The sequence below is a fragment of the Bos indicus genome, chromosome 15, assembly GCF_029378745.1.
Source record: "Bos indicus isolate NIAB-ARS_2022 breed Sahiwal x Tharparkar chromosome 15, NIAB-ARS_B.indTharparkar_mat_pri_1.0, whole genome shotgun sequence".
Lineage (NCBI taxonomy): Eukaryota > Metazoa > Chordata > Mammalia > Artiodactyla > Bovidae > Bos > Bos indicus.
The window spans coordinates 52,012,855-52,038,236 of record NC_091774.1 but is presented as its reverse complement, the minus strand read 5'-3'; the positions used below and the strand labels follow the sequence as shown (position 1 = coordinate 52,038,236).

At 42.1% G+C, this 25,382-nt stretch overlaps 2 protein-coding genes across 5 annotated transcripts in view; one reads left to right on the top strand and one right to left on the bottom strand.

Annotated features, from left to right (window-relative positions):
* The window catches only part of RNF121 (ring finger protein 121), an 83,200-nt gene extending 63,632 nt beyond the window's left edge, over positions 1-19,568 (bottom strand). Inside the window, exons 1-2 of one of the 4 annotated variants that reach the window (XM_019974534.2) lie at positions 19,460-19,539; positions 18,458-18,573 (exon numbers count right to left, since the gene is read on the bottom strand). Coding sequence is in view for 3 of the 4 variants with exons in the window: in XM_019974533.2 (XP_019830092.1) it covers positions 19,460-19,522 (63 nt within the window). In the remaining variant the exon portion in view is untranslated. Of the gene's footprint in view, positions 1-18,457; positions 18,574-18,753; positions 18,916-19,459 lie in introns of those variants that run through there. The other 3 variants (XM_019974533.2, XM_019974535.2, XM_070803831.1) reach the window with 3 other exon arrangements.
* Positions 19,569-19,718: 150 nt separating this feature from the next.
* Positions 19,719-25,382, top strand: part of XNDC1N (XRCC1 N-terminal domain containing 1, N-terminal like) — a 38,385-nt gene continuing 32,721 nt past the window's right edge. Inside the window, exons 1-2 of the mRNA XM_019975768.2 lie at positions 19,719-20,221; positions 23,734-23,905. Coding sequence (XP_019831327.2) covers positions 23,861-23,905 — 45 coding nt within the window. The 5' untranslated portion in view covers positions 19,719-20,221; positions 23,734-23,860. The remainder of the gene's footprint in view (positions 20,222-23,733; positions 23,906-25,382) is intronic.

Genomic DNA, 25,382 nt, shown 5'->3' with positions numbered 1-25,382 from the left:
TAAGTATTTCAAAATATATTTTATAACTGCATTAATATAAAGATGTACAATCCAAGGTGGATTATATCCATTTTTCTCTTCTGATTAAAAGAAATTAAGACATTTTTATGGGCCACTGGGCACTGTGCCTACTGGGTAAGTCAGCCCTGAATCCTGCTGTCTCTCCACAGCTATGCACCAAGAATTCTCTCCCCAGCTGCCAAGTCACATTGCTCTACCGCTTCCAAGATTCTGTCCTCTACTGGGTTTAACTGATCAAGTGGCTAAATCTTTTTTTTGTTTTTTTCAAGTGGCTAAATCTTATACCATCTAAATCCACAAAAAAAGGTAACCTCATTCTCGACTCATGTAAGCACTATAAAGTTACTGGACAGTCATTTGCCAATAATGTGTATTCTATGTTTAAGGAAGGTTTAGATATATCCAAGAATGATCAATCCCAACCAAAGAAACAGACATGTCATGACCTGCAAATGGCAAAGTCCTAGGAAGCATGTGCTTGGCATCTTGGGGACAGCCAAAAAGTATCTGTTCATCTGCTCATTCATTCAAGCACAAGACAGTCATAAAACACATCTCTTCCCTTATAAAACCATCTAAGGAAGAAAACAGATAATACATATGCAAGTAAATATATATTTATAGTATGAAATAATTTCTGGTAGCAGTGTTATGAAGAAAATAAAGCAGAGTGAGAGAAGAAAAAAATGAAAAAGTAGGCTATCATGTGGCTACATGTAGACACTCTGGTTTCCCCAAACAGGTTTCCAAGAAAAGGAGAACATGGGCAGGCTGGATAGGAAAACTAGCCCATGCGGAATGCCTTATTTCCTTGGCTTTTACGTGGCTCCAGAGCAACAACCACCTTCCTCAGTGATTAAGAAAAAGTTGTAAGTCCTCATTTGGCATAGCTATTTACTTGCTATATATCAACAAACAAGGCACTTCTCTCCATGCCTCAGTTTCCCCAAATATAAAACGAGGAGGTGGGCTTAAGTGATTTTCAAGGTCCATTAAAGTTAAAATACTGTAATAATTCATGCCAAATCTAACTCCAAAGCTTTGGAGTCAGCTATAATACTCTGACTTTCTAGACTACCACAGTTTCCTTAGCTACCACAGAAGTGAAAGCAAATGCCTCTACTGTGGTGAGATGTGATATAACAGGATGCTACCAAATTAAGTCAATGAAAATTTACCAAGCAACGACCATGCATCAGAAATCTCCATCACTTGGAGGAGGGCCTCTTGCCCTAGCTTCAAGCACCTGTTAACTGCAAAGGGCCCTAAACTCTGGAACCCCACCCACCAGGGCAACCTGGCACTTGCGAGGTCTCAACTGATCCTTTCAAGTCAGAGACTGAGCAACCACGCAGCTAGAGACATCACTCTTTCACAGAACCTTAGAGATGACTAAGTCCAACCTTTGCCCTGCGGTAGTCACAGTCCAAGGGGTAGAGTGGAGACAGACTATTAAACATAATATGATAAAGATAACCATTGACACATAAACAAAATGCTGTGTAAATCCAGGGAAAGGAGAGATTAGCTAGTTTCTAAGCCTGTTACGAATACAGCAAAACCATCATGCTAGCTGCCTCTGTCTCCTGGGAAAGATACCATGGCCTGCTGAGTGATTAGGATAACATGTCAAGTCCAAAGTTTAATGGCCTACGCATATTTGTAACTTCCACTTTCCTTCTTGCTCACATTCTTCTCTAACTCCTTAGCCCTAGCAAGAATTCAAGGCCAATTAATTAAAGTGCAATTATCTCATTTTTCAGACCTCATAAGTCATCTGGGGACCATGAAGACATTGGTCATGCTTAGTCAAACCGTGAAGCCTGCCATGGCCAGCACACTGGGCAGCGGAGTGAGAGCAGACGCTGGCTGGGATAACTGCTATGGCTGCTGTCTGCCCACCACTCCACCCCTCCCACTATCACCAGAAAAGCACAATCTCCAGGCCAGCTAACTGGAAAGCTTTTTAAAACAAACTTTTCAAATTTCTACAGAAGTGGAAGGAATATTTAATGACCTCTCTCACATTCAACAATCATCAAATTTGGGGGCATTTAATGCTCACTTCCTGGGTTCTTCAATTCCTACCTCATAAAATTTCTATTTCTCCAACTGGCTTCCTCTCCACCTCGTCCTCCTCTCTCTCTCCTACCTGCACTCCAGCTTTCCACACACTCTTTACTTTTCTACCCATCCTTAAAGACCAACCCAGATGTCACCTCTTCCAGAAGCCCTTCAAGACCGAAACTATAAAACTCCTGAAGCCCATGTGTCTGGAATATTCACCCACCTATGAAATCTCCCCCCAGATTTTCATTGCCACACCTCGTTGGTCCAGACTTTATCTTGTGCTCTCTCCTAGACGTGCAGTCACTTTCGAGGTACTCTCTGCCAGAACAATTCATAACAGAAGCAGCCACAGTAATCTTTATCAGACACCATCTGACTGCATCAGCCCCCTACTCTGACAACTATGACAATTTTCTACTGCCTTTGGATTAAAGTCCAAAACTCCTTGGTATGACACACAAGGCACGTCATCATCTGGTACAACCAGCTACTTATCTCAACACCTCCAACAAACGGCCTTTCACTCCAGCCTCACTCCATCACCTACCACTCTAACATGCTCCTCCCTTTTCTCCCTCAGTGCTTTGGCTGCTGCTGTCTTCTCTTCCTAGAATTCTTTCCTGACCTTCACTCTCTAGTTCATTTCTATTCCTTAAGATGCAGCTCAAATATCACCTCCTTTGTGACATATTCTCCAACTTTATTCACTCACACCCCCATTCAACAACTGTTAACTGATCATGCTATGCTCTAGACAGGGAATACAATAATAAATAAACAACAGCTCTCACTCTCAATGAGCTTAGAGTCTAGCAGATCTCCTCAGGCAGAGAGTAGTTCCCTTCCTCCTCTGTTCTCCAGAAATTTACAATTTGCACAAATCTCTAAGGTCATATTTATTACATTTAATATAATACTTGTTTCTGAGTCTGTTTTTATCTCTAGACTCTAATCATCTTGAGGTCAAGGATCTTTTACTTTTAAGGCTTTATTAAGGCATAGCAACCATCTCAGGTGGACAATTCACTAACTGTTCATATATTTATAAAGTTGTACAGCCATCTTCTTTTAAATCATTTCCATCACACTATAAAGAAAGCTCAAAGCTCACTGGCCAACTCCCCATTCCTGTCCCTAGACCTGCTGCTGCTGCTGCTGCTAAGTTGCCTCTGCTGCTGCTGCGAAGTCACTTCAGTCGTGTCCAACTCTGTGTGACCCCAGAGACGGCAGCCCACCAGGCTCCCCCATCCCTGGGATTCTCCAGACAAGAACACTGGAGTGGGTTGCCATTTCCTTCTCCAATGCATGAAAGTGAAAAGGAAGTCGCTCAGTCGTGTCTGACTCTTGGTGACCCCATGGACTGCAGCCTACCAGGCTCCTCCATCCATGGGATTTTCCAGGCAAGAGTACTGGAGTGGGGTGCCACTGCCTTCAGTTGTGTCCAAATCTGTGTGACCCCATAGACAGCAGCCCACCAGGCTCTAAGCAACCCCTTAATCTACTTTATATCTCTATAGATTTGTCTGTTCTGGATCTTTCATATAAATGAAGTCACACAATATGCTGTCTTTACTTACTGGCTTCTTTTATGTATCATAACAGATAGCATGCTTTTCAAGGATTATCCATGTATCATGATACAGCATGTATCAGTAGTTCACTCCTTTTTTGTAACAGGTAATCTTCCACTGTATGGATATACATTTTATGTATCCATTTACCAGTTGATAGACATTTGAGCCATCTACTATTTGGCTATTATAATACTGCTATGAACATTTGTATGTAAGTTTTACGGAGACATATGTTTTTATTTCTTGAGTATATTTCTAGAGTGGAACTACTGGGTCATATGGCAACTCTATGCTTAACCTTTTGAGGTACTGCCGAACTGTTCTCCACAGCAACTGTACCATTTTACATTTCCACTAGCAGTGCATGAGGAGTCCAATTTTTCTACATCCACAACACGTGTATAACATCTTTTTGATTATAGCATCATATTGGGCATGAAGTGGTGTCGTGGTTTTGATGTGCATTTCTCTGATGGCTAATGATGTTCAACATCTTTTCAAGTGCTTATTGGCCATTTGTGTATTTTCTTTTGAAAAAGGTCTAGTCAGATCATTTGTTTATATTTTACTGGATTATTTACCTTTTTCTTATTAACTGGTAAGAGCTCATTACATATCCCAAATATAAATCTCTCATCAGAAATATGGTTTACAAATATTTTCTCCCATTTAGCAATCCAAAGTAGTCTGATAATCATCTGAATCCTACTCATTTTCACATTTCAAAGAACTAGCACGTAATCTGACTCATTGCACATGTTCAGTAAATGTTAGGTGGACATTACTGCTTTTAACTGCTTTGAAGGCAAGAATAATGCCGTACTTGTTCAGCATCTCCCTCACATGTCACACCTAGCACTAGACCTAAAGCACATGCTTTGGAAATACACAGAGGCTAAGTAACTCTCACTTGAACAAAACAGTGGGAATGATGTTGCAGAAGAATCCAGAAGAACTGGGAAAGCCACCTGAAACCAAAAGAACTTATTTACATTGGCTACTACCAGTTACCCCTGAGACTGCTGCTGCTCCCCGAGAGTAAGAAGCAATTCTTACAGTGGCCCACACTAAGAAGTAGTCATCAAAACGTTCCATTACTTAGAAAACCAGCCACCCTCCCTCCACTCCCTCAGCCAGTGAGAGAGACAGCAAGCACACGACAGCACTAATTGAAACGCTGGCTCTGCTTGAAATGCGCTTTCTTCTCCTTCAGTTCAGTTCAGTTCAGTTGCTCAGTCGTGTCCAATTCTTTGAGACCCCGTGAATCGCAGCACACCAGGCCTCCCTGTCCATCACCAACTCCCAGAGTTCACTCAAACTCACGTCCATCGAGTCAGTGATGCCATCCAGCCATCTCATCCTCTGTTGTCCCCTTCTCCTCCTGCCCCCAATCCCTCCCAGCATCAGAGTCTTTTCCAATGAGTCAACTCTTTGCATGAGGTGGCCAAAGTACTGGAGTTTCAGCTTCAGCATCATTCCTTCCAAAGAAATCCCAGGGCTGATCTCCTTCAGAATGGACTGGTTGGATCTCCTTGCAGTCCAAGGGACTCTCAAGAGTCTCCTCCAACACCACAGTTCAAAAGCATCAATTCTTCGGCGCTCAGCCTTCTTCACAGTCCAACTCTCACATCCATACATGACCACAGGAAAAACCATAGCCTTGACTAGACGGACCTTTGTTGGCAAAGTAATGTCTCTGCTTTTCAATATGCTATCTAGGTTGGTTTTAACTTTCCTTCCAAGGAGTAAGCGTCTTTTAATTTCATGGCTGCAGTCACCATCTGCAGTGATTTTGGAGCCCAGAAAAATAAAGCCTGACACCTTTCCACTGTTTCCCCATCTTTTCCCCATCAAGTGATGGGACCAGATGCCATGATCTTCTTTTTCTGAATGTTGAGCTTTAAGCCAACTTTTCACTCTCCACTTTCACTTTCATCAAGAGGCTTTTGAGTTCCTCTTCACTTTCTGCCGTAAGGGTGGTGTCACCTGCATATCTGAGGTTATTGATATTTCTCCCGGCAATCTTGATTCCAGCTTGTGCTTCTTCTAGCCCAGCGTTTCTCATGATGTACTCTGCATATAAGTTAAATAAGCAGGGTGACAATATACAGCCTTGATGTACTCCTTTTCCTATTTGGAACCAGTCTGTTGTTCCATGTCCAGTTCTAACTGTTGCTTCCTGACCTGCATACAGATTTCTCAAGAGGCAGGTCAGGTGGTCTGGTATTCCCATCTCTTTCAGAATTGACCTAAAGAGACAGCCTGGTATCTGGATCACATCAGAGATGCACAGCTGGCAAAGGTGCTCCATCCTTTGTGGGTTTTAAGTTAAAAAGTGCTCCTCCTCTTAAGCACTAGCATGAAGTCCTTCATGATTATCAACAGCCTATAGTAAATACTGAATACTTTCCAAACTTGTAAGCATACAAATAGGACTGAGGGAAGCTTTGGGAAGAAGGAAAAACTGAAGAACATGGTTGGTTCTACCAGAAGGCCTAGATCAGTGGGGCAGGAAATGTCTCTATCATCTCTTCCTATTATTCAAGCTACAAACATAATCCATGTCCTTCAACCTCATGCCTTTCTTGCCAGTCACTGTGTCACTCAAGTTCAAAATCTTCTGGTTTCCTAATACTGCCTGTAAGAGAAAATAAGAACTCCCCAGTAGGTTACATAGTGCCCTCCAAGAATGCACTGACAGTGAGCTCACATGACCACATAAGGCCATGACCTGCCCCAGACTACCTTCCAGTTTCACCCGCCTCTGCTCCTGCACACCTCTGGCATTTAACATGCGCTCTCCTGCACTATACATAATACACCAGAAAGCACACTTTGAAATTAGATAAATCTGGAAGCACTACTTGCCTGGGTTAAGGTATGTCTTCCCTGCCTCTCTAATCCCTTCTCCATTTCTGTCCCCAGAGTGATCTTTCTAGAATGCAGATCTGATCCACGCCACTCACCTAAGTGCTTAAAGTTCTTCCACAGTTAATCACCCAGTACACATAAAAATCCAAACTCCTCAGCGATCTCACACCCACCTCCCTTTCTCACCACGCCCCACCCTCTACTCACCATGCAGCAGTGACACTAAACCTGACTCAGTGCCCTGCTGTTCCCTCCCTCACCTCCCACCTTGCTCATGTTGCTCCTTCTGCCCAGAGGCTCTTTCCCTTCTTTTCTTGGCTGATTAACCTCTGGTCATTTTTCCCACACCAGCTGAAATGCCACTGCTCTGGGGAGCCTCTCTTGATCTCTTGTCCCCCATTTTCTGTGCTCACAGAGAGCTCTGTGAGTCTCTGTATCGCAGCAGTTGTTACATCTGCTTATTTCACTAACTCTTCCACTGGACTACGAGCAGCCTGAGAGCAGGGCCTAGGTCTTCATTATCCTTCATAGCTAAGACAGTCCCGTAATAAATGCTCAGTGCATGCTTGATGAATGGATACATGAATAAACAGGATTCTCCCGCCATACACACAAGCCTGGCCTAACACATACCTTTATTACTTCTTTAAGCCGACGACACTGTGACTCAAGTGTCTCACTGACTTGTCTCAGTAACAACTGTGTGGTAGAGACAGGATAAAAAGGCAGCTCTTCAGAATCTCAGACCAATGTCCAGAACTCTCCTCCCACTCTACATTCATATTTCCAACTGCCTAATTAACACCACCACTTAGATATTTACATAGGCATCTCAAACTTAGCATAGACAAACACAAGTTTTCTGTATTTCCTTCTCCTCACCCCAACAAAAATTTCTCCTAGTCTGTCCTGTCAGTACACAGTAACATCAGCCATGGTGTTGCCAACTACTCAAGTGAAAGCAAAACAAACTCAAAAAGCCTGAAAGTCAAGCCTGATTATTTTCATTCCCTTACGTCCCATATCCAATCCACCAGCAAGTCCTGTAGGCTCTACTTCAAAGCATTCTAATTTCATCTCGCCATCTCTGCCACCCTACTCACACTCCCCCTCGCCCCCAACTCCAAAACTATCATTTCTCACTCAGACTACTGCCAACAGCCTCTTAACTGCCCTCCTCGAGTGCTCCCCTACAATCCATTCTTCTCAAAGCAGCCAGAAAGATCTTTTTTAAAAATGCAAATCAGCTCACCTCACTATTTTAAAAACCATCCAAAATCATTGTACTCTCAATAAAATTCAACACATTCAGCAGCATCTACAGGACCTTACATATCTGACTCTACCAAACTCTGTGACTTCATACGGTACTATTTTTCTCTTGCTCACTGTAACTCAGCCCCACTGGTCTTCTTTGGTCCCAAGACATGTGTAACCCGTTACCACCGATTTGTAGTTGCTTCTCCCTCGACTTGACACAGTATGCTTCCAAATCTTCAAGCTGCTAAGTCTTCTTCATTCAGGTCTCAGTTTAAATATCACCTCCTCAGAGGCATTCCATAAACCTCCCAATTGAAAGTAGCATCTCTCCTCGAGTCATTCTCCATCCTTTTCTCAGAGTATTTAACACCATTTGAAGTTATCCTGCTAGTTACTTATTATCTGTGTTTCCCCTATTAGAAAGTAAACTTCTCAAGAGCAAGGACCTTCATTGTCTTGTTCACTGCTGAATTACTGGGACCTAGAAAAATTCCTGACATTCTGAAGTTGCAAGTATTTGAATAAATAATATAGATTATATATTTAATAAATGCTTGACGAATGTGTGAGTGAATGAATTAAGGAATGGAATGGAAAAGGCAAAAAATAGTAAGTGCACTCTATGTAATATTTTTATGGCTGCTCACTTTTCTCCACCCTGCTTTTGGTTTTGCTCAGATCCCCACAATCTCTTGGACCACTGCAGTACTCCCAACTAATTTCTTCTCCTTCGCCCAAGCTGATTCTTCCAAAAATAACTTCCACCCTTCTACCAGATTTGATCATTCTGAGACATATATCTGAGTGTATTATAAGTTCAAGCCTCTTAGCATGTTGTTAAAAAGGCCTTGCCGACCTTATCACTCACTGCCATCCCCCTACATTTAATCTATATTCCACTAATACAGGAAATCTTACAGTTCCCAGAATATTCTATGTGGAATAGAATAGAACAGAATATTCTAACGCCTCTAAGCCTTTGCAGATCTTTTCATTTTGCTGGACTACTCTTCCCTTTTTCACAGACTATCTACTGAACTCAATCCTCAAGAACCATCTCAAGCATCCTCTGTTAAGTCTTTAATGATTCCCTCAAGCAGTTAGTCACTCTCTCCTTTGTCACCACAGTACGTGACACACACTTGCACTACACTGCAATCATTTGTTTCCATGTCCGTCTTCCTCTGTGTGACCATTAGCCCCCTGAAAGCAGGAGTTATGTCTTCATGTTTGCGTCCCCAGCACTGTATCTGGCGTATTGAAGCACTCGATAAATGCTGACTGAAGGAATGAGTGGATGTCTTAATTCCTCAACCTGGCATTTGAAGTCAACCTCATACTGGCTCCAACCTATGTTTCTGCATTTAGTACTTAGTCCTCTCTTACTTTGGAGAAGGCAATGGCAACCCACTCCAGTGATCTTGCCTGGAGAATCCCAGGGACGGGGGAGCCTGGTAGGCTGCCGTCTATGGGGTCGCACAGAGTCAGACACGACTGAAGTGACTTAGCAGTAGCAGTAGCAGCCTCTTTTACTTGCTGATCCCCAATCACATTTACTTTCTCATATTTACTTGGGACCTTTATTTCTAACGCTCTCTCTCAGTTCAGTTCAGTTTCTCAGACATGTCCAACTCTTTGCGACCCCATGAACCACAGCACACCAGGCCTCCCTGTCCATCACCAACTCCTGGAGTTTACTCAAACTCATGTTCATCAAGTTGGTGACGCCATCCAACCATCTCATCCTCTGTCGTCCCCTTCTTCTCCTGCCCTCAATCTTTCCAAGCATCAGGATCTTTTCAAATGACTCAGCTCTTTGCATCAGGTGGCCAAAGTATTGGGAGTTTCAGCTTCAACATCAGTCCTTTCAATGAACACCCAGGACTGATCTCCTTTAGGATGGACTGGTTGGATCTCTTTGCAGTCCAAGGGACTCTCAAGAGTCTTCTCCAACACCACAGTTCAAAATCATCAATTCTTAGGCACTCAGCTTTCTTTATAGTCCAACTCTCACATCCATACATGACCAAAGGAAAAACCACAGCCTTGACTAGACAGACGTTTGCTGGCAAAGTAATGTCTCTGCTTTTCAATATGCTGTCTAGGTCGGTCATAACTTTCCTTCCAAAGAGTAAGTGTCTTTTAATTTCATGGCTGCAATCACCATCTGCAGTGATTTTGGAGCCCAGAAAAATAAAGTCAGCCACTGTTTCCCCATCTATTTGCCATGAAGTGATGGGACTGGATGCCACGATGTTAATTTTCTGAATGTTGAGCTTTAAGCCTCTCATTAATGTTTTAATTAAATTAAATTAAGCTTTAATGCTCTCTCTAGTGAAACTTAAATCATCCATTAAGGTCCAGCTCAGGCGTCTCCTTCTCCATGAAGTCTTCCCTAACCATTTTGATAAGAAGAGATTTACTTCCCCAACAGCACTTTGTTTTTTCTACTGATGAGGTATTTAGAATGTCTTACTTTATAATTATAGCCTTTCTAATTGAACTACATGGGCTACTTTTCTAACTGAACGATGAAAGCTCTTTGAAGGCATGAAACATGAATTAGTATTATTTCTTCTCAACATAAGTACCTAACACAGTGCATTGCACAAAGCAAGCAGGTATCACTAAATGTTTTATTAGTGGAGAAAAGTATGTTTAATAGTATGCTTAGAGATAATAAGCCTCCTGTCCTTCACATATATGTGCTTTTACCTTTGTATAAATTAGTCTCCTGATCACATGATAAACATTATTCTTGCTTTAAAAATGAGCCCAACGTCATATCTTCTCCGAAGTCTTCCCTAACTCTCCCAAATATACTTTCACACTTTGCCATGTACCTGTGGTACCTGTACATGACTTCACTCATCACACTACATTGGTCATTATCACTTAGGGGGTCCCTCTCCCTACTAGACCATGAACTCTTGAAGCACAGAGTCTCTTTAAACATTTATGGGGTTCTTTTGGTTTGGTTGTTTTTTCTTTTTGGCCACAACGTGCAGCATGCAGAATCTTAGTTCTTTGACCAAGGATCGAACCCATGCCCCCTGCAGTGGAAGAGTGGAGTCTTTACCACTGGACTGCCAAGGAAGTCCCTCTTTAATCATTTATGAATCCCCAACACAAAATAAAGTATCTGGCAAAATTAAATGCTTAATAAATATACAGTGAATTTTGAAAACAGTAAATTAATGTTATAAAGTATACCAGCAATAGAGATTATGGCATCCCATCGCTGGGTTCAAATCCCAGTTCTACTTACAAGCTATCCACCCCTGAATAAGTTACTTGGCAATGCCTCAGTTTTTACTCATCTGGAAAGTGAAGACAATAATAGTATTAAAAGAGAATTAAAATAGCTAATGCATGTAAAATGCTTGGTGTAATGCCTGCCATGCAGCATGCACTAAAAAATTTAGCTATTGTTTGTTATCACTAGAAAGAGAGCTAAATGACAGGAAGCTTAATGACAGGCTCAGCAAGAGGGTGGGCTCAATCCTATGGGCAAATGGGGAGTAGAACGCCACTGGAGACGTCCTCAGTAACAGACACACTCAGTTACTGAGAACATCCTACTGGGAAGGGGGAAGGAGGGCAGAGGGAACAGACCACAGCAGGGCTATGCTCTCTGCCTCCAGCTTCCCCTTTCCCCACTGGTTCTCCCTAGTTGCTCAAGGCCAAAAGCCCCATGGCCACAACTCAGCATCCTCTTGGGATAGCTGCACTTTAGAGGGAACTAATGAGTTTATGTTTACCGACAGATTTTCCTCTGAGGAGCAGAGAGATAAATGACTTCAAAAAGGGAAAACACAAAGAAATAAAATAGAGAAGAGGAATGACACTGGGTGGATTATCCTGGGTTGACTTCCACAGAGTAAGCTTTTAGGCCAATAGCCCTAGGTGAACTGAACCTAATTAACCCCAAGTGGAGTGAACCTAAATTCATCAGAGGATTCTCTTGCAGGGCCATGTGCCTCCATCATGGGTCAAAGATGCAAAGAAGTAGGATCTAGGAAAAGAGGACTAAAAAGATGAAGCTACAGAAATAAGAATTCTAGCCCAATCTGAAGAATACTGCAACAGAGGAAATCAAAGAAGGAAGAGGCTGACCAAAGAATGATAAACTCCCTTTCACTGTTACTTAGTTGAGCTAAGTTGTGTCCAACTCTTTTGTGACCCCACAGACTGTAGCCCACCAGGCTCCTCTGTCCATGGGATTTCCTAGGCAAGAATACTGAAGTGGCTAGCCATTTCCTCCTCCAGATGATCTTCTCCACGCAGATCTCCTGCATCGGCAGGTGGATTCTTTGTGTTTAAACACAGACTAGGTGACCACTTGCGGGGAGTGTTTGACATGGGTAAATGGATTAGATTTAAGATCCTTCAATAAGCATTTGAATATCTACTCTACGATAACTACTGTGAAAGATTAGGTGCTGGGAACACAGAGGTGAAAAATAATATGGTCTGTCCCCTCAGTAAGTTCACTGCTCACTGGGGGAAACAAACAATGCAACACAGTAAGGAAAAGCAGGTCCTCAGACTCTGTGCTTATGACTCACTGCTGAGCAGTAATATGGCATTAATTAAAATTGGAAAAGCAGTTTATAAGCAAACAGTACTGTCAGGAGCTACTGTATTACTGCCCGGCCAGGACAGACAGTATGTCAGTTAATCTTTGCAATTTAGTCAACACTTCCTTAAACCTGAGTAGAATCCACATCTACAAACATTCTCATTTATTCAACAAATATAATCAATGTCTGCTATTGCCAAGCACTGGGTAAGGCAGAGGAATGCAGAGATGAGAAAGACAGTTCCTGCATTCAAAAAATTAGAACATTCCTCTTCATCTTTTCTTATTCTCTCTCCAACCTTCCCTTATTGACCAGCATGTGTATGTGCTCATCGTGCCTGATTATTTGTGACCCATGGACCCGCCAGGCTCCTCTGTCCATGGACTCTTCCAGGCAAGAATACTGGAGTGGGTTGCCATTTCCTGCTCCAGGGGATCTTCCAGACCCAGGGATCAAACCCATATCTCTTGCATCTTCCACATCTCCCTCACGGGCAGGCAGATTCTCTACCATTGTACTGCCTGGGAAGCTCTTTATTGACCAGAGGACACTTTAAATTCCTTCTGGAAGTAGATGAGTTATTAAGTAAAAGGTTAATTTTAAAAAGAAAGAGTGAGCTGGGGGAGGTGGGGCGGTGGGAGGTTTGTAATGGGAAATCAAATGGGAAAAACTGTAGACATGTAGACAGGGTGTCTGCCGGAGTATGAGACTCTGACTGCACAGAAAGTCAAAGGTTACAGTATTGGAGGTTATATGTAGGCCTTTTTGTCTACAACTTTCCTATCACCATTTTTTCTACTCTTATCCTAAGATTATGAGCACAGATTATTAATAATAATTACACCTTCATTCGGTCATTCTCTACCATTTACCGAGTACCCAACAGGAATTACAGGACTCACAAAGCAAAGTAAAATACTTTCAAAGCTGCAGGAGACCTCTAGAAGTCATGTGGTCCAAACCTATCATTTCAAAGATGAAGAATTAAGGTGTGGAATCTCTCATAAGCTCCTATCTTCAAACATTTATTGAGTCATACTCTATGCCAGGCACCAAGGATATAAGGATGGACAGGAAAACAGCAACTGACTTTATTTTCTTGGGCTTCAAAATCACTGCAGATGGTGACTGCAGCCATGAAATCAAAAGATGCTGGCTCTTTGGAAGAAAAGCTATGACAAAGCTAGACAGTATACTAAAAAGCAGAGACATCACTTTGCCAACAAAGGTCCATATAGTCAAAACTATGGTTTTTCCAGTAGTCATGTATGGATGTGAAAGTCGGACCATTAAGAAGGCTGGGCACCAAAGAATTGACGCTTTTGAACTGTGGTGCTGGAGAAGACTCTTGAGAGTCTCTTGTACGGCAAGAAGATCAAACCAGTCAATCCTAAAGGAAATCAACTCTGAATATACACTGCAAGGACTGATGCTGAAGTTCCAAATACTTTAGCCACCTGATGCCAAGAGCCGACTCATTGGAAAAGGCTCTAATGCTGAGAAAGATTGAAGGCAAGAGGAGAAGCAGACAACAGAAGAGGAGATGGTTGGATGGCATCACCAACTCAACGGAGATGAGTCTGAGCAAACTCCAGGAGATGGTGAAGAACGGGGGAAGCCTGGAGTGCCACAGACCATGGAATTGCAGAGTCAGACACAACTGAGCAACAAAAAGCACTTTCAAAGAGAACTCAGTCTCAAAGAGTGTGATTCCGAGTCAAATCACCTCTGTAAATGAAGTCCCACCCTTACACAGTAGAAATATCTAGCATAGGACAGCATGGGAAGTTATAGTACTCATACTGCCCACAGTGGTTAAGAGCACAGATGCTGGAGTCATCTTGGATTTGAACCCTACCTGTCACCTACCATCTGTCCAAATTAGGCAAGTTACTTAAATCTCTGTGCCTCAGTTTCCACATCTGTAGAATGGATATAGCCATAATAATATCTATCTTGTAAAGTTGTGGTATGAAATTAGATAATGCATAGAAAACACTTGGCACAGGAACTGGCACATAGTAAGTACTGTATCATTTTGCCTTCAGCACTCTCCCGCTGAGCCCTGGCCTTAGAATCCTTCTGAACACAGTCTTCTAAGCATCTATTATCATCTGGCTGTCTCTGAGATAAAACAAAATCTGCTATTCCTAATCTAAAACCTAGGTCTATCATTTATAACTAGTTTTGTTTTTTTTTTTTTTTTGCACACTACATTATGCTACTACTCATTTTAAAATGATTAGTCTTTAAAAAGTCTTTAAAAAAAAATCTGAAGATACATGGTCAGATAGCCAAGATTAAACTTCAGTCACACATGCCTCAATCCTTCAACAAGCTCTTGATTTTCCCTAGAGAAGAAAATCCCTGGAAACAAGGAGCATTTATCAAATGTCTACAGGGAGAAACCCATGGGAGGGAACACAAAAAACAAAACAAACAGTCCAAGATTGCTACTTTGAAAAAGCAACAGATGGGAATATCTACAGTCTGCCTGAGAAAAGAAGATATGATACAGATTGCCACTTCCTCCTTGATGTACCTATGGCACCTACTCCACTGACACAGCACCTGTGACACAAATTTGTACTTATCACTCTCTACCCAGGCTAGTCTGTGACCTCCTTGAAGGCAGTTATCACACATTATCCATCATGATATGATCAAGCATAGCACACTACCTGGAACAATTAAGTTTGATGAATTGATAAATGAATACAGAGAAAAACCATGAAAGACAAGGAAAGAGGGTATTAGTGTAGATCAGACTAGTTCTACAAGACAAGAGCGCCTTGGGCTTGGACCTTAAATACACATAAGATTTGGAAAGACACAGGGAGAAAGGGAAGGTACTCCAGGCAGACAGGACAGCACAAACAAAGGCCTGGCAGGAATCAGAAACATGGTTCACTGGATGTCAGAGCTTTAGCCACGATTTAGTTCAACAGTTCAATTCTCATAGGGATGCTGTAAACATTCAATTTTTTAAAAAGCACATACTACTAAGGAGAGGAGTGTATTACCACTATTCAAAAATAATAATTGTTGAACACTGTTCGGTGCCTGCTTTATGCCAGGCCCCACACCGAGTGAAGGGACTGTGACCACGAGCAACACAGACCTGGACTCTGCTCTTGGGCAGCCAACAATCTAGTGGGGAAGACACAGACAGTTAAAATAATGCTTGGTAGATGTGGGCTAGAGGAAGTACAAGGAGGCTGAAGGAACATAAAATAGGGTCACCCAATCAGTGGACAGTAAGAGAAAGCTCCCTGGCTTTTAAAGTGTGGTTTGAGACACTCAACGGGTTCTGAGTCCCTTCAAAGACTACAAGTCTTCAAAGTGAGTTTTTTTTTTTTAAATAAAGGGTTTCATGACTAAGGTTTAAAAACCACCAATCTAATCCAATCTTTTCTTTTAACAAGAATAAATCAGGGCCCAGAAGAGGTAAATGATGCACTAAAGGCAACAATAAGTTAGCTGTAGGCTGCTTTGAACTTGATCTGGAAGCTACTCACTGATCTACATGATATCATATCATTTTGGCAGATGGACAACTACTGGGAGCAGACACATCCAGAATTCACAGGAACTATCCAGGCAGGCAGGCTGGCCCCAATAGGATGCTGAAGTGCTTTTTTAAGCTTAGGTCCCAAGCCAGGTCTCCATGCCAAGATGGTGCCTCCAATTCCTCTAATGGCTGGCCCACTACCCCTTCACGAAGGAACTCACAGGCTCCAGGAGTAAGTCAGCTTCCAGGCCTCCAAGCTGGTATCCATGCTTTATCCTCCCCAACACGCTCAAGCACCCTATGGTGTTCAGCAAGTGAAAGAACTTAGCCAGTCATCACAGCCTGTTTAATACCTAGCCTGAGCTGGCTAGACCCATAGCTTATCTCCCTAACTGCCACTGGGCTGGTCACTCCCCATGACCAGGGAGGGGCTCAGCAGAATCACATTACTGGTAAACTAAAGGATCTGTATAGAAAAACCAATATTCTTTTAGTTAACCCCCACTCTGAACCTCTCAGGAATGAAATGCTGCTTCACATATTTGTGATGGGTCCTTTGTAGATTAAGAAAGGGGTAGTTTACTTTGGTAAGATGAGTCTGGCTTGAGAATGGAACCTAGGTGCTCAGCATAGCACGGTGGTGTAAAACTTAGTTCTGCACAGCAGAGGCAGACTCTAGCTGGAATCTGCACTTCCCCATCATGAACTGTTGGAATCCTGGGAATGCCACTTAGCCTCTCTTGCCTCAGTCTCATTTACAAAATGCAGTAAACACCAACTAATTCACAAGGTTGCTGTTAATAATAAATGAGATAATGCAGGCTTTAAACGGGAGCTGGTTTATGATAAGGGCTCAATAAACAGTGGTCTTTTCTACTAGTAGCTCTTTTCCTAAGCCGTCTTTTCTATTCAGGAGAAGCAGTAAGTGAAACCTAAACTACCTTAACTACTATAGAAAGTAATAATGAAAAAGAAAAAAGGAAAGGAAAAGAATATGAATAAACTAATGGCTGCTATTCCAGATTACTTATGCTAAGGACATCTGATACTGGAAAACAGATCAGATATCCTAAAGAAATCAGAGCATGCAGTCTTTCCATAGAAGTGGCATCTTAGCTAGGTTATCCATTACTTTTTTATAATCTGAGCTTCACAGTAGTCTCTCTACCAAGTAGAAAGTGTTAAAGGAGAGGAACTCTGATACCACATGCTTCTTTGTAAACCTGACCTTTCATTTTTCAGCTTCAACCCATCTCCATCATAAAGACTTCAATGACTCTCAGCAGATTTGAGTGCTTGTCTCTAGCGCCCCACTGAATCTATTACACCCTTCCATTATAAAAAGTATCTAGTATTGCAGCAGGCCATTTGCATGTCTTTTCTCTACATTACAAATCGGTAAAGATCCTGTCTTACTCATCTTTGAATTCCCAGTGCGTAATACATGGAAGATTCCCATAATTACAAATTAAAGGATGGATTTCACCTTCTGTTTCACTACTTAAGGATGCTAAAAAACAGCTGGAGAAGCATTAGTAGAAACTCACTCACAAACTAAGGTCAGCCAGACCATACCCCTGCCTCTCCCCCTCCTTATTTGAGCTCGAAGGGAAAACTGTTCCTGCTTCCCAGAGTTACTTTCTTAAACACACAAGGAAAAGGACAGAACCAGTCCACATAGAATTTCCAGACAGCAGATTATATTATTTCTTACTAAATGAAACAAGGAACAGAAGTTTCTGGGATAAATGCTAGTGCTTCATATAAAGTTGACTTCTAGGCATGACACTCTAGAAGTATAATTATGATACTAGAAGCACTTAGGTTTTTAAAACAATAAGGAAGATAAGCAAAAATCAAAAATAACCTAACTTCAAAACTTAAGTTATTTTCTCCTTTGCCAAAACGTTTGCTCTTTATCTCAATGAACCCTGGTATATGTAACTGATATCAGCTCCCCCCGACCCCGCCCCGGTTCAAAGGATCATATTATACATGATTAACAAAGCATGTATAATAACCTAAACACATTATTTACTTTTACCAAGGCACTTTCAAATACATCTCACTGAACTACAGGCAACCATAATCACAGAAACTTAAAGCTGAAAGGGGCTTGGAAGTCATTTCCACAATTACCCCACTTCACCAACCAAGTGGTATCCAAACACTCCTAGTTTTTAGTGACTGAAAGATATGGGTCTAAAACGGTTCTTTAAAAATCTCTCCCTGCTCTGACTACTTGTCAGTTTCTCAGTCTCCTCTCCCCATCTTAATGTTCCCAATCAGGTAAACCAAAACCTCCAAGTCATCCCACCACCAAACAACAAGCTTTGCTTCTCAAGTCCACTTCTACTCCTTTTCTCTGGGCCTCATCCCCAATCCCCACCCAGCCAAGGCCTCTAAGAAGCTGATCCCTCAGAGACCCCACTGGTTCCATCCCTGACAATCAAACCCCTTTCTCATATTCCTCCCTGCTGTCCGTATGCTGTCATGGGCAAGACCACTGGCACCCCTAGCCATGAATGTACCTTTGGCCTCGGAATTTTTTCCCTTTCCTTTCTCACCTTCTCTCTCTGCTTCTCAGCGCTGTCCCTTCATTCCCTTCAAACTCAATGTCTCCTTCCTCCTAGTGATTTCCTTCAAGGACCACTGGTCACTGAATACACCCGTTGTTAAATGCCTGTTACGTAGGTAAAAGAGACATACACCCTCAACAGCTCACTCTCAAAAAACTCGTAAGTCTAACAGGAAAGAGGGAAAGGTGAAAGAGAATCGCTGATTCTTTAAGACTCGACTCCTCGGAGAAGCCTTCCCTACCCCAAACTGAACTGGTCCCCTCTTCTCAGTGCCACCGTCTTACCTCCGATGAAAAGACTTCTTGTGCGTCTCCCACCACCATACCTTGGGTTCTTCTATGGGAAGGTCCCTAGCACCTACCCCTGAGCTTCGCTCAAAGGTGATACTGAAACTTTTAAGTGAGTGAATGGATAAATTTCGCTATACAATCGTTCATTCACCCTTTCGTTCTATCATTCGTTGACCAAAACTCTATCGAGCCCACATTACGTACAAAGTTCTAGAACTTAAAGCGCTCTAACATAAAAAATAACTCAAACCTGTAATACTGGTAGATAAACACTCTTTCCTGGTCCGCGTCCCTCGCCCCGACTCCAAACCCAGACAGTCCTTTCCTTTCCCTCAGTGAAAACCCAGCTTTCCCTCACAGAAGTCTACGCCCCTCTAACTCAAACCACCTGGCAGCCCATCAGTCCTCCCCAGGACCCTTAGCTAATAATCCTAAATCTTAACACCCCCACCCCTCTGGCTTCTCTCTCTGTCCCCCACCTCCACCCTTGAGGTTGCTGCAAATCTTCTACCCCATGACTGCCTCCGAGTCCCCGAGTCCCGGGTACCTCAGATTTCCCTCTCCGCGCACCAGCTTCCCAGTTGGCTCCTTCCCTCTAAGGATCTCGTCTCTCCTAGGACCCCTACTCCCGATACCTCCCCTCCCTTCCCTTCAGTTTCAGGTTGAGTCTTTCTTCTCCTCAACTCTCAACTCTTCTCACCTCATCCAGCTCCCGTTCCCCGGCAGCACCGGCTCCAACCTCCACCTCCACCACTGCCGCCATCTTCACGGCTCTCCCCCTCCCCGCAGGCCCCGCGCGAGCCAGCTGCTTCCGCCGCTCAACTGCTTTTAGCCAATCGGCTGTACAAGCTTCGGCAGAGGGGGCGGGGCACCAAGACAGGCAGAGACCCGAAGGCAACTAAGAGACCGTCTGCCTGCTACCCACTTAAAGGTTAAGGAGGGGTGGGTTCCGTGTACTTGTAAGCTTCGGCGGCGGAGGAGGGATCTTGGGAAATGAGAAATTAGCCTTGTATTATTTTCATACAAATATGTCACCAATTTTCCCCTGTGTAGAACCAAAGAGAAGGGCACCTAAGCTGTCTATTTTGCGACGCTCCCTCAATGGGCAACTCGAGGGAAGCGTGGAGACTACGGACTACATTTCCCAGAATGCATAGAAACTGACCCGGAAGTTTAAAGTCCGCTCTTTCAGGGAGATTTGCAATGCGTGAAATATACATAAACCACCCGAATGTATTTTTCTGTCTATAGCACGTGTCTTCTTACCTTGGTGGGAGTCATTTTCCGGAAACAGCGGCTTCTTGAGGCCCCAGAACCTGTTCCTGGGCTTCGGGAGGCGGAAGAGTGGTGCTTCGGGTCAGAAGGCGGAGGTTAGAGAGCCAAATTGGCGGGAGAATTTTTTTTTTTTTTTTTTGGTCCAAGATCTAAGGCAGCGGTGGCACTTCGAGGTCCATTATCCCGGGTGAGGGTCATTCGGGTTTTCGATGGGGAGGAGAATGGACAAAAGGGAGGAAGGGTGGCCATAAAGGAAGTGGACAGAATAGCGCATTCCGAGAAGCGGTGAAAGTAGCGGCTTAGACTCAGGAATCTGAGAGCTGAAGAGTCTTGCGGGACTTAAACCGCCCCCAAACTGCTTCTTAGGCTCTCACGCCTCCGGATCCACTTCACACATCTTCGTATTCTTTACTGTGCCCACACACTGCGTCCGCAGCTTCTACCCTTACTCCCGTCCTGCACATCTTACTCACTATGCTGCACCCCAGCTTACAGTTTTCCTATCTCATTTCCAGCACCCTGTTTTTTTTGTACATTGTACATCTGAACCCTACACCTCGCAACCCTGTGGTCCCTGCTTACACTTCACCCTGCCCCCCGGAGGTCCCGGCTGAATCCACAGCATAGATAGGGCTAGGATGTCTTGTGGGCTCATTTTATTAGATTGACCGTCAACTTCATTTGGGACCATCTACATTTATTTAAAATGGGAATTATATTTATTATGTGAAACTGGGTACAAAGAATATTATAAACACCGTATACTCACCACCCCCAATTGACGATTGACATCATAATCTATTTGCATACTCATTTTTTAAGAAAGATAATATGAAACAGAAATGGAATTTATCTGTGTCCTTTAGTATCAGATTCATTACCCTTTCATTCTCCCTAGAAGCAAGTCCTATAATTAGCTGTGTATTCTCCCAGTCTGTTGAAAAAAAAAAAAAAAACAGTGTGTATTCAGTGGGCAGTACAAGTAGTTTGATTTCATTTTGTAAAGAAACTAAATGCTATTTTTCTATATATAGTTATTTTTTTATAACTTATTCTTTCACTCTATTTTGGGGGGAGGCAGTCTATCCATGTTTGCATATATTTACATCTAATTTATTCCTTTTAACTGTTACATAGTATTCCATATGATACAGAACATTTCATTCATCCATTCCTCAACTAGTGGACATTAGAGTTTTATGCTTTTTACTATTAGAAACATTACATGTATCTTTTTATGCACAGGAGCTAGAGCTGCACTGTTTAAGTAAACCAGGACACGTGGCTATTCTTGAAATGTAGCTTGTCAGAATTAAGATGTGCTGGAAGTGTTTATGAGAGAGCCCATTTCCCCATATTATTGCCACTCCTTCATATTGTAGACTTTTCCATTTTTTCCAGTCTTAGAGGAACAGGTATTTGCACTTTCCTTATTATCAGTGAGGCTGAGCACTTTTTTATATGGGGTATTGGTCATTCAGATTTTATCTTATGTGAACTGTGTGCTTATATTGTCTCCCCAGTTTTATATTGGACTGCTTGCCCTTTTCTTGCTGATTTGTAGTATTTAAAATTTAAAAACAATAGCAGTTTGTGGCCCATTATTGGTTGATGAGTTTGTTGTGTTTGCCAGAAACTTCTGCGCAATTCTGATTGAATTATATTGACCTAAGAAGTACTCTTTTCAATGGCTATTTATTTATGCCTACTGTATCCCAGCATCTCTCTGAAGTGTGGGAGATGATGAGCATGACAAATATCCATATCCTCAAAGAGCTCACTGCTCAGTGTGGGTACACACAGGATAAATAAGCTGGTGCCAAAAAACAAGAACAACAGCATATGCAAGGGCAGTGAAGTCAGAAAGCACTTAATCCTGTGAGAACAAGCAATTTGATAGATAGTGATCTTCATAAAAAATACTGTATATGTCTTATTCACCACTGTGTAACCTAGTCCAATGTCTGGTACCTGCTAGACACCCCCCTCCTCAAAATATTAGCTAAATAAAATATCTAAGATTGACAGCTTCAGGGTCCCCAAGCCTGGAGTGTAGTGTTGAGACTGGTTCAGTCAGATGTGTATGTTAGTTATGAGAGATGGTGGAGTTTTTCCATCTAATCACAGGTGTATACTGGGAGTTTCTCCAAAACAGAGACCCTATCTATGTTATTTATTTTTCTGTCTCCAGTATCTAGCAGAGAGTAAGAAAAATTGTTGAATGTTCAGTGAGTTCCTAGAATGAGAGTAATCAGCTTTAGTTAATCTAAAGGCCTGGGACGTGACTCGGGACTCACCCTGACCTCTTCTTTCTTTGAAGCCTTGGTACCATCTTGAATGTAACCTGTGACCTTTAGAATGGTATTCATTAGACTTTGGTTACTGCTGTCACAGCAGCTACCTCACTCAGAGCATTCCATGACGGCTGACCATTTGGAGCCTAATTTTTATGGTCATTCATTCAGCAGACACTGGTTAATCTGAAACTGTTTCTCCCTCTTAATGAGGATACAGAAATAAATCAAACATGAAGCCTGTCTTCCAAGAGCTTACAGTTGGTCAAGGGACAAAAGACATATGCAGATCATTTAATATAGAATTGAGAGGAGGGAGCTATCACTTTGAGTGCTGAGCAGAGTGGAGGTGACATTTGGCCATCAAATATGCATTAGATTTGTCAGCGAAAGAAGGAAAGAGCATTCCAAGCAGAGACAATGGCATGAACAAAGTCTCAGAGGTGGGAAGAGGTTTTTTGGTGGGAAGGACACAAGACCATCATGACATGAATATATCGAGGTCATGGACTCATTTCAGGGACCAAGTGAGTGAAGAAACGTGAGTGAAAGGGCAGGTAAATATTTGAAGAGAGATCCCATCTAAAGACATTCCGACAACTTTAAAACAACTCTCTCTGCCCAAGGAATTGTTGAAGCTAGGTGATGCACTGGAGTTCATTATACTAATATATGTGTGTGTGTGTGTTCGCATATATTTAAATTTTTCCATAAAAAGTTTAGCAAAACAGAAAATAAAAATTCCCACATGAACTTTTAAGATTAAATAAATAAAGTAATTACGGTAAAACATCCTCTGCTGAAAGGAATAGTAGGAGATAAACCAGGAAATGGACAGATCTATGTTGTAGATGCTTTGAGGGGTCAAACTGAATTAAAATTTATTTAGTCCTACCATATAGCAAGGGATTTGCGTATGTCAGCAAGCCCTTGAAGATCTCTAGTAGAGAAGTAACTTAATCTAAGAGGATTCGTTTTATGGGAAGGAAAAAAAACAAGAATCTTGTATCCCTTATTTAGTTGAATGTTTGTTGCACCTCTTTACTATGTGCTAGGTAGAATCTAGGGTTGTAAAGATGGATAATTTCAGGCATAGTTCATGCCTTGAGGGTTCACCTTCATATAAATCCAGCATCTACATGTTTATATATATATATATAAAATATATATATATATAGTATAAGAATTCTATTTATAATATATATATGTTTGTACTTGCTGCTCTATTGCATTCCAGTTGTTTTACTTTTGTTGGAATTTCATCAGCGACTCTAGATCTGCTCCCACCACCCCACCAACCCCATCATGGTCATCAGAAATAGTGACTGATGTACTGATGTAAATAACTCCTGTTACCAGAAAAACATTCAAGGCTTGTTTACTTTCCTTTTGTTCTCTTCTTCAGTAGTAACATGATGATTCCTTCTCTTCGGGAAGCGGATGGGACCAAAATATAGGCACCAAAGTGGTGACAGAAGAAATCTCAGGAGAAAGCATTTTGCCTTGTGCTTGGGACAGCTGCTGGGCCCACCATGGCTCCAGTGAGAATTAGCCACGTGGTGTCATTCTCCTCTCAGGTATGTTAATTAGCAGGCATGGTTTTTTCTTGGTGACTGAAAAGAGTGAAAGAAAAAAAGGAGACAGCTCCACTTTCAGAAAACTCCCAATTCAAAAGAAGAGCCATTGTCCCTTCTTTAGGAGTTCAGAGTCAAAGGCAGGAAATGCAGCTCTTGCCTTCAGGTTGCTCTCAGAGCAATGCAGGATACCTGAAAGCGGGTCTCAAAGGTAAAGAAGGAAGCAACCTCAGGATTCCACCCTTCTCTGGAGGCAGCTGGCAAAGCTATAGGCGCAGAGTCTCTACCAGGGTCCCCAGAAGGGCAATTTAGGCACACTGTCATTGAGATCAGGCTAGGGCACTCAAGGTCATCCCTGACCTGTAAGGATAACACCGCTGCCATCAAAGGGGATCTCAGCATCCCTCCTGTGAATCCACTTCCAGGAAATCACAGTTATCCCAGTTAGTGCTAGATGCTGGGCCCTGTCCTCCGCTGTCATCTCTCTATCCATTTTCTGCTCCTCCCCACACTTCCCTTTCTGTTACTCTAGTCCTTCTCAAGGGGTGCCATTGGTGTTTTGTGTAGAAGTCTTCGTTTTTATAGCGATATCCTATGCCTTGTAAGATGTTTAGTATCCATGGCCTCCAGACCCTAGTGACAACAATGCTTCCTAGTCACTATGACAGTCAAAAATATCCCCACGTTTCAGAAAGCCCCTTAGAGAATCTTTAAGAACTACTGTGTCAACTCCAAAGTGAAATAAAATAAAAATTACCATTATCTTTCTTACCTACATGGTCAGCCTAAATGGTTTTCTTCATGGACTCAGCCTTATGAAATGCTAGAGGACATTAGCTCTCTTCTAATATTGTGAATTTCAAGCTGTACTCCTAGAAACCCCCTTCTGGAAGTTGAAGGGAAGCGCCAGAAGTATGTCTCCGGGCTCCTCAACCAGTGCTTTAACCATAGCTCTACTTTTATTTTTGAAAAATTTTTAAATTATTTGATAATGATAAGTAATATTGATAATTAGTATCAAAATATTTTTGAAAATATTTATTATTGAAAAAATAAATAATCTTTAGTGTAAGATTTCAGTTAAAAGGAAGGGTTTTATTGCTAAAACAAAAAAATAAGATTGAAAACCATGAATCTAGTCTCCCCCTCCTTAACTTAGAAAGAAATTTAGACCCAGGGAGAAAAAGTAGTTTGCTCAAGGCCTTTCCACCAAAAAACACCTGACTTGGGTCAGAACTGAGAATTTTTATCTCAGTTTTAATATTGTTGTCTTTGAACAAATTACTTTATCTCTAACCATCAGTTGTAAACTTAGAGTAAAAATCTTTGTGTTTTTTATCTCATAGGATTACTTTGAAGATACATGTCTGTGAAAGCACCTTATAAATGATATGAAACAGTCATCCCTCCATATGGATGGGTTCCACATCCCCAGATTCAGCCAACCACAGGTCAAAAATATGCAGGGGAAAAAATATTC